The 9246-nt window shown below is 35.1% G+C and overlaps 1 protein-coding gene, 1 long non-coding RNA gene and 2 other non-coding genes across 5 annotated transcripts; 3 read left to right on the forward strand and 1 right to left on the reverse strand.

Moving 5' to 3' along the window:
* The first annotated feature begins 1420 nt into the window (after positions 1-1420).
* On the forward strand, positions 1421-5424 carry LOC132051714 (protein IQ-DOMAIN 21-like). 2 transcript variants are annotated; one of them, XM_059442905.1, is made up of 5 exons: positions 1421-1523; positions 1645-1759; positions 3110-3388; positions 3725-4096; positions 4687-5424. In XM_059442905.1, exons 2-5 carry the CDS (start codon positions 1670-1672, stop codon positions 5260-5262), a joined length of 1317 nt encoding a protein of 438 aa, XP_059298888.1. In that variant the 5' UTR covers positions 1421-1523; positions 1645-1669; the 3' UTR covers positions 5263-5424. The 2 variants fall into 2 exon arrangements, with proteins under 2 accessions (XP_059298888.1, XP_059298889.1); XM_059442906.1 differs by having other exon boundaries at positions 1421-1503.
* Positions 4721-6232, reverse strand: LOC132051715 (uncharacterized). Its single transcript, XR_009413866.1, has 2 exons — positions 6129-6232; positions 4721-5026 (listed from the first exon to the last, which is right to left on the reverse strand). It is a non-coding gene; the product is annotated as an uncharacterized LOC132051715 (long non-coding RNA).
* LOC132054965 (U4 spliceosomal RNA) lies at positions 6086-6237 on the forward strand. The gene has a single exon (XR_009414438.1). It is a non-coding gene; the product is annotated as a U4 spliceosomal RNA (small nuclear RNA).
* A 1713-nt stretch (positions 6238-7950) lies between these two features.
* LOC132054970 (U4 spliceosomal RNA) lies at positions 7951-8101 on the forward strand. The gene has a single exon (XR_009414442.1). It is a non-coding gene; the product is annotated as a U4 spliceosomal RNA (small nuclear RNA).
* The last annotated feature ends 1145 nt before the right edge of the window (positions 8102-9246 follow it).

Raw genomic sequence — 9246 nt, forward strand, 5'->3', positions numbered from 1 at the left:
CCAAATAAAATAAAATTTTGTGGTACATAAGATGATTAATTTAATACATAGTTCTCACTGTTATTGTCTCTTTATTAATATTCCACCAATAGGACTGCCCCATTGGTATATTAATTTTTTCCAAAAAAAAAAAAAAAAAAAAAAATGTCATTGTCGTGCCCGTGAACCTCTGAGTTAGACATTGCATGTCCATACTCAATTTGTAACTAGTACTATTTATTAACTGCCCGTGTCTCTTTCGTGCTTTAAGGTTTTTTCCTTCTTACCCAAGTGCTTCACCTGATTATCATTAAGAAATGCTACTATTTAGCACCACAAAATTGTAAAAGTATAATACTAACTTGCATTCATTTCATTCTAGTGAGGTGGGAGGCAAAAGGGGAGGGGCTTTTATCTAGCTATATCTATTCTCCAGGTATGCTTAACTTTATATATTTAACGACAAATATATATATGATGCTCAACATATTGATGAAATTTAATAAATTAATGCAAGAAAAACTACTTTCATGTATTTTATCTTCAAAATTATCTAAACTTCACTTCTGTTTTTGGCCCAATTTTGAATTTTTAATTTATTAGCATCAGAAATAGGGAGCTTAAGGTTAGTGGCGGTTCCAATAATGAGTTCGCACGTTAGATAAAACTCAATACTTTGAGGTCGAACTCTATTAGAGTTAGATAAATATTTCATAACGTACTTTCCTGTTTCAGGACCCACTTCGTTTAATTTTTGGATCAGCTACAATGTTTAAATCGTAAGAAAGAGGGCATACCTTAGTATGCAGTGCACACTTGCAACTAGAAGCCAACTCGGGCATACTATAGTATGCAGTGCACACTTGTAACTAGAAGCCAACTTGTTGAAAGTCAACTGTCTGTAGAATTGTCAGGTAAAGTTATTGTAGCATAAGAACAAGGAGAAGGAAAGCAACTATACGTTCACCTCGTGATAATGATAAATACCAACGGCAAACGACTTCGTCTAAGTTCCTAGAGGCGGAATTAGAAATTTAATTTTGTGGGTTCTGAATTTTGAAACGATAATTTTTAATAATAATAATAATTGAATTTTGAATTTTGAATTTAGTATGTATACTTATTTAATGAATTTCTAAACGCAAATACATGGATAGTCGTTGTGTTCAACCGAACCCATAGCTGGGCTACAGGTCAATTGATTTTGTAGTCCTTCACAAATTAAGTTAATTTAATTTTTATGTCTTTTTTCTTTTCCACATAAAATATCTGAAAGTAATATGCCAAAAAATCTTCATAATATCATTTTCCTTTATACAAATCATATAAAGATTATATATTCATCCATTTCCTCAGCTAACCACTTCAACCTTATTCTACTATTGATCTCATTATTAGCATCTGGTACATTCTTTATGTAGAATACACAACTTTCTATTTCATTTACTTCTTATTCATTCTTCAATTTTCTCATTCTTAATAGTGGTACACAAGATCATTCAACAAGGATAGCTTGTCTCCCAGGTTTTTCTTTGGATTAAGTGGTTGTTACCTTTTCTTTGTTCTTGTTAAAACAAAAAACATTACTATAAATTTGGCGCACCAAAAAAAGTGCATTCTGAATTAGAAATATGATCTGATCATCTCGTTAATGTTTTCTGGCAGAAGAAGATAATTTATTTGGCTGGAAATGGGCAAGAAAGGAAGTGGTAAGTGGTTTTCCACAGTGAAGAAAGTCTTTATTAAACCTTCTTCTAAGGATTCGCCAACAGATAAAAAGGTTAGTTCACTCTTCTTATCGGTACGTGTAGGGAAGTAAGATAAATTAAATTCAAGAAACATTCTATTTCCAAGTAGATCTTAAAGCAAAGTATACTTCTGACAATACATGTTTGGAGATAATCTTTATCAGTTTGTATGCCTGATGAGTGATATCAATGTGTTATGGTCGAATACGTCCTAATTGCTTGCAAATTAATGGGCATTGCTAATTAGATTGTTTCCAAGATTGATTCAAAGTTGCTAAAACCATGATTTTACGACATTTAATTTGTTTCTATTCCATTGGAGAGGATAGGTAATTTGATAGCTTGGAATTGTTAGTATCACGCTCTGCAAATTGAAGCAATTTGATTTACAATTAAGTTTTATATATTGATAGTGTAATAAAGTAATTTAACTTGTTATAGCAGGTCACTTACCATTTATTCTAGGTTATATGTCAATGCTGCTCCTCTTAAACAGAGTCTCACAGTTACCTTTTAATTGATCTAATTGTGTAAATATTTTATATATGATCGAGAAAATTTGTAAAATATCTGTCTTCATCTCTTGTGTACTACTTTTCTGGATCTCTCATAAGCCTACCTACTTATGAGCTCCTTTAATGGATCACTTGTAAATCTACCAGCTATCGTAACAAGTGTCTCACCAAACGGCATTGACTACCTAGTGGCCCCCCTACAATATGGCTCCTGTTGAACGGCAGCAGCATAGAATTCATGACTTGTTGCTTTCTTCCACCTTTTAATTTCTATCGCCATCATCCACATATATTCATCATAATATGTCGTATTTTGTAGACCCCAATTAGCTCCCTAGCTTCTAGTCTCAAGAACTAATCTCATTAAATGATAATCTTAATTAAGGCTGAATACATTGATAATCTCTTAGCTTTATCATTAAAATTTAATTAGACACGCAAATTAAGTCATGTTTTAATTAAGCACTTGAACACATGATATGTTTCTATTCGAAGTTTTTGTGTGCGTTCTCAAGACATCAAGCGTTAATTACATAGATAAATTAATCAAATTATATGTCTTCTCCTTTATCAATTGAACATGCCTGAGGTTTTACGGCTTATTAAAGCTAATGTGTATAATTAAAGGAGATAACATATTGTAAGTCGTTAACTTATCTATCAAATGGGCGTTGCAGACCACGTGCAGAAGCTTTTCCGACATTTTGAATAGGAAGTGTCTAATGGAAATACTTTATCATGTGTTCAAGTGCTAAACCAAAACAGGCTGTAGTTCGGGTGCCTAAATTGACGAGTTTAAGGAGTTGTCGATGTATTCAACCTTTAATTAAAGTGCTAATGGTGTGAAGTGATTTGTATGCTTTTCAGAAGGAAAAAATAGATAACCAATGGCAACATGAAGCTCCAGAAGTAGTGTCAATTGAACAATTTCCAACGGGGAGTTCTTCAGATCAAACCAATAATCGAGAAAGCAACGACGAGTTATCATCTTCGTTGGCTGAAGATCAAAATCATGACATTCATGTCGACGTGGCCACTGCTGCAGCTCATGCAGCCGCTAAAGTTGTCAGAGTAACTGGATATAGCAGTCATTTTAAAGAGGAAAGAGCTGCCACCCTTATTCAATCATACTACAGAGGATATCTGGTAAATTGAAAGCCAATTCTTTCTTTTATCTCTATCAATCAAATACACTTACTGACTTACCTTTGTATTTAATCTGCCATTTACAATGTCGGGAACAAGCACATCGTCTCCAACTCGAATTATATATAAGTACAGTTCAAATATACATTTTAATTATGTCTAGAGTCTAAACTAATTGTCACAAAAAGTAACGTACAATGGTATTATGCTTTGATTTAATATGCCAAATCAACAGAATTGAGTTTAATTATTATTATTATTGTTGTTGTTGTTGTTGTTATTTAGTAACACCTGTGAAATTCTTAATGAGCGATGTACGTCTTGCTAATTTTGTAGGCAAGGCGCGCTTTGCGTGCCCTCAAGGGATTGGTAAGGTTGCAAGCACTAGTGAGGGGGCATAATGTGCGCAAACAAGCGCAGATGACAATGAGTTGTATGCAAGCATTAGTACTTGTACAGGCAAAAGTTCGTGCACGAAGACTCCGTTTAGTCCAGGAAAAACTGCAGAGCAAGCTAGGAGAACTGAGATTGCGCTCGAAGAAAGAAGATGAGTACAAGCACAATAGCCTGTTTAAGAAGCTAAAGACAGAAGGCTGGGATAACAGGAACCAGAGCAACGAAAATATCATGGATATTACTAGGAGAAAACAACATGCTGAAATGAAAAGGGAAAGAACTCTTGCTTATACTTGTGCTTATGCTTATCAGGTTAGCTATTCCTATTCCCTACATGACAATTTACAAAAGTTGTCTAATATCTGTTAGTCTGTTACTAATGTATCGACGCTACCTTTACATTAGACGAACTAACCGTTTGGGGTCAGTAGGTCACACAAGACTAATTATGTAGAACTACAATGCAAAGATTGTAGTAATACAAAGATTAACAATATCAATACTAACGATATACATGTTGCATTTAATATAAAATAATATCATCAGTAAGGTATAATCACATATACCAATATTAGTTGCGCAGAAATGGAAATACCAACAAGAAATATGACATGTAAATACCAAATTGAATCTTGGGAGTATTTTCCCAAATCCCTCCCAGTCAAACGCCCCCATAGTGATTGTTATGTTAGATCTCCACATCTGTAGTGAATGGAGAATTTGATCTCTTTATATGGTTTGGGACAATTTGGCCTCAGCAGCTAACTTTTGGGGTTGAGTTAAACTCATTACACATTTTTTTTTAATTTTTTTTTTATCAATTTAAAGATTAAGACTAGCCAAGAAGGTACAATATTTTTCAAATTGATACTTAATTTCATATATATATGCTATCATGTTAGCAACAAGAAAAGTGGTTGCACTCTGATCCACATGTTGAGGAAGATGATGAAGAGTTTCTTAGCAATGAACATGAAAATTCAAGAGGTTGGAATTGGCTTGAGAGATGGATGGCTTCTCAACCCTCTCAATACTCAAAACACGTTATGCCACAAGAGAGCTCCTATGTTACATTGTCCACTACAGATGACATATCAGAGAAGACAGTAAAATTGGATCTAAACACCCCATTGGGCTCAGAAGATGTCAATTTAGCCCATCACAAAAGAAGTCCATATTCATCATGGCAGCATTGTCAGTCCAATAAGGATTGTGTTCCTAGCTATATGGCTCCAACTCAATCTGCAAAAGCAAAGGTAAAGAGTCCAGGCCCAATAAAGCCCAAAAGCCCACCATTGGCCCAATGGAATGCAACAACTAAGAAGGGGACAGCCCGTAGGTTGAGCTATGACTCATCTGCAAAAAGCCCAAACCCCAAAAATTCTGCTAAATGGATGGCAACACATAGCCCAGAATCAAGTGCAGATGACCGGGCCTCACCAATGGGAGGCCCTGCTTGCAGATATAATTTTAGTTAAGATAATTTTGTAGTAAATAAAAAGCTCAATAATGGTTGTTATGCAGATCAATTTTTGTATTATTGTAGTTTGCTGTATTCTAGTTAACTTATTTTGAATTGTTGCAGTAATTGTAATAAATAATCAGCCCAAGTTTATTTCCCAATATAAATAAAAGTTCTATTTTCTTCTGCCATATAATTCATAGAGTTATTCCAAGACACCATCGAGAAGAGTAGCATTCTCCGTGATCCTATAGAAAAAAATAGAAGAAAAATGATACATTATATTTCAATTCATCTTATAAAATGTTAGTCCTTTTTTACTCTATTTCATTTAATTTACTTTATATTTCAATCCAATTTATAGAGAATGAATCAATTTCCCGCATATTAATATTTTAAAAAAAAAAAAAGTTAAATTGCCACATACTAATATTACTCTGAAAATAACATAATACCTTTGTACTATTTTCACATTATCATCAACTGCAACGTTAATTTTCATATTAATTTAATAACACCATCGAATTCTTATCTTTTAAGCTTTAGCATATGCTAAAATACTCAAGCAAGCCAAATATATTGATAGGGAAAAAATATTATTCTGAGGGAAAATGAGTTCGAGAAAATTTGCACAACGTATGGAAGAGTTGTTTAGGCGGTATTTGATGTTTAAAAGTATTTACGCAAAAACATTTGAAGTTATAGAAACCTAAAATTAGCGAATAGGATCAGGAAGTAATGAAACCAGCTATTTGGTAGTTTATCCCACATCGTTAATATATGAAAAAGAATTGAGAAACAAGCCGTATAAAACCGAACGCAGGGGAACAGTTAAAAGCATCTTTGCGCTTGGGGCAATGACGCAGCTAGTGAGGTACTAACCGAGGCGCGTCAATTGCTGGTTGAAAACTATTTCCAAACCCCCTCTTCGGCCTTGGTTCTGCCTTGGCCGTCGAGAATTTTTGAAAGGGCTTCCCTTCTGGGTAAAGCCCTACAATTCTAGTTCTAAAATTCTTTGCCTTTGTGCTGTGGTCCCTTTTATATAGGGTCATGTCTAGTAAAAAATTTGTTCATTGGTCCTTTTATAGGGATCGTTTTGCGAAATTTATTCAGTTTGGTGTCCGAAAATGCATCTGTTAAGAAATTGATAGTCCCTAGATGTGATACTTATATTTCAAATGTATCATCATAAGCTGCAGAGTAATAAATATTTCCTGTAAGTACCAGGTAGTTTCTTTATAACAATAATAGATCACTAACTCAATCCCCTCTCCTTTTGAGTGAAACACCAAATTTGAGAAGCTATCAAATGATAGATGGTGGGATACCATTACCTATTATATAAGAATAATAAGATAGTTTCAATTCGGGCTCGGGGTACGTAGTGTATCATACATAGTAAGAATGTTTTAATTCGGGCTCAGAATAATTGGACAAAACTCTCATGTCAAAACAAGAACAAGAAAATTTTAAATTGACCTTCCCTCGTGATTGTTCTAGCTTGTTGGGAGTATATGGAATTCTGGAAAAAGTTATCATTCAATCCTAGGTGACTCCTACAAATAACATTAGTGAATCACAAGGCAACTCACTGTGGACCGAATTTGCCAAAATTAGCTTCATTTGTGCTGCTTCTACATAAACAGGCCAAGAAATACTTATTTTGTTTCCCATATCTAAGTTGAGATGACTGATTGTCTTGGCACGTGATTTGCGAGTGAAATTAACTTTTTCAGAAACTTGCTATTGGAGAGGGTCATTTACTTTCTTTTGGGGAAAAAGGTTCATTCAGACCATTATCTCTCTGCCTTATTTTATCACTACTTGATATTGTCAAAATTGTCAATTGGTCAAATTCCATTTAATTATCATCAACAGCAAGAACAACATACCCAGTGTAATCCCACAAAGTGAGGTCTGAGGAGGGTAGAGTGACATCTTTACCCCTACCATCAGGAGAGAGGCTATTTCCAAAAGACCCTCTACCAAAGAAAGAACCACATCAGTCCGGAAAAAGAAATAACAGTCTGGAGAAATACTAAATAAAGCATGACAAAGCAGTCTGGAGAAAGAAAAAAATAACGTACCTAACACAAAATTATTGAAAAAGTTCTGACGAGGACATCAAGATCCAATAAATAACATCAAGTAATTTAACTGAAATGAGTTGGGACTATAGAGCATAAAATCCTGTAGTCCTCAGCCTTTTTTGGCAAGATTTGACTTGTGTCATTTACTGTTGCCCCCTCAGGGAGTATGAACATAAATTTATCCATGGTTTATCCCAGTGGTTGCCCTTTCTCTTATTGAAACCAGAAGTTCGTGACTATATTTAAGGACTAATGATTTGATGCTCAGTGCCTATGTTTATGGTTCAACAAGTGTTTTCCATTGTCTGAATTGACATCTTCACATAGTTTTACTACATTAAATAACTTGGTTTCACCACTCAGTCCTTTCAAATGCCAAAAATTCAACAATTATTTCTAGCTCGCATAACACATAGCCACTAGCCAATGCAGTAAAGGAGTTCATCAGTATCTCAAGAACCTAGCATCTGCTATCATGCCAAGGGCAAAGATATTACAATATATAGGTTGTTTGTCCCACATTGATAATAGATGAAGGTGAATACATTGATAATAGATGAAGGTGAATAAAGAAACGAGTCTTATAAAAGCCAAAACAGGAATTAATAAGAATTATCTTTGCGCTTGGGGCAATGACGCAGCTAGTGAGGTACTAACCGACGCGTGTCAATTGCTGGTTGAAAACTATTTCCAAACCCCCTCTTCGGCCTGGGTTCGCCCATGGCCATCGAGAATTTTTGGAAGGGCTCCCTTCGGGGTTATGCCATACACTCCTTAGTTTAAAATTATTGTTGACAATGGTGAAATGAGTTCACAGATGAATATTGACAATGGTGAAACGAACTCCCTTAGGGGTTATGCCCTACATTTTTGGAAGGGCTCCCTTAGGAGTTATGCCCTACACTCCTTAGTTTAAAATTATTGTTGACAATGGTGAAATGAGTTCACAGATGAATATTGACAATGGTGAAACGAACTCCATCGAGAATTTTTGGAAGGGCTCCCTTCGGGGTTATGCCCTACACTCCTTAGTTTAAAATTATTGTTGACAATGGTGAAATGAGTTCACAGATGAATATTGATAATGGTGAAACGAACTCCATCGAGAATTTTTTGGAAGGGCTCCCTTCGGGGTTATGCCATACACTCCTTAGTTTAAAATTATTGTTGACAATGGTGAAATGAGTTCACAGATGAATATTGACAATGGTGAAACGAACTCCATCGAGAATTTTTGGAAGGGCTCCCTTAGGGGTTATGCTCTACACTCCTTAGTTTAAAATTATTGTTGACAATGGTGAAATGAGTTCACAGATGAATATTAACAATGGTGAAACGAACTCCATCGAGAATTTTTGGAAGGGCTCCCTTCGGGGTTATGCCCTACACTCCTTAGTTTAAAATTATTGTTGACAATGGTGAAATGAGTTCACAGATGAATATTGACAATGGTGAAACGAACTCTCAGCTTTAGTTCGATGTAAAGGAGGAAGAGATAAGGATAATTTATTTGGTAAAAATGAAATGGCTATTGGGCTAACATGACCTGGAGGAAGAGATAAGGATAAATAACGAGGAAGAGGTGAGGATAATTTATTTGGTAAAGATGAAATGGGTATTGGCCTGCATTCAGGATTGCCCTTTGCTGGAAGTGGTCTTTAATTTTTGTCCCTCAAAATGGCGGCCTTTAACTTTTGTCCTTCAGGCTGAACTTATATATGGGTCGAATTTGCGAATTCTGCCTTAAAGGTAGAATTTTGCAACTTCTGGCTTACGATTTTTTATTTTTTTTACTGAGCTGAGTTCGAGCTCACCACCTCGAAGGTATTAGGCGAAGGACAAAACTTAAAGACCACCAATTTGAAGGGAAAAAATTAAGGGAAAAGAACACAAATGACCGCTGGGCCCAA

The sequence above is a fragment of the Lycium ferocissimum genome, chromosome 4, assembly GCF_029784015.1.
Source record: "Lycium ferocissimum isolate CSIRO_LF1 chromosome 4, AGI_CSIRO_Lferr_CH_V1, whole genome shotgun sequence".
Taxonomy (NCBI): Eukaryota; Viridiplantae; Streptophyta; class Magnoliopsida; order Solanales; family Solanaceae; genus Lycium; species Lycium ferocissimum.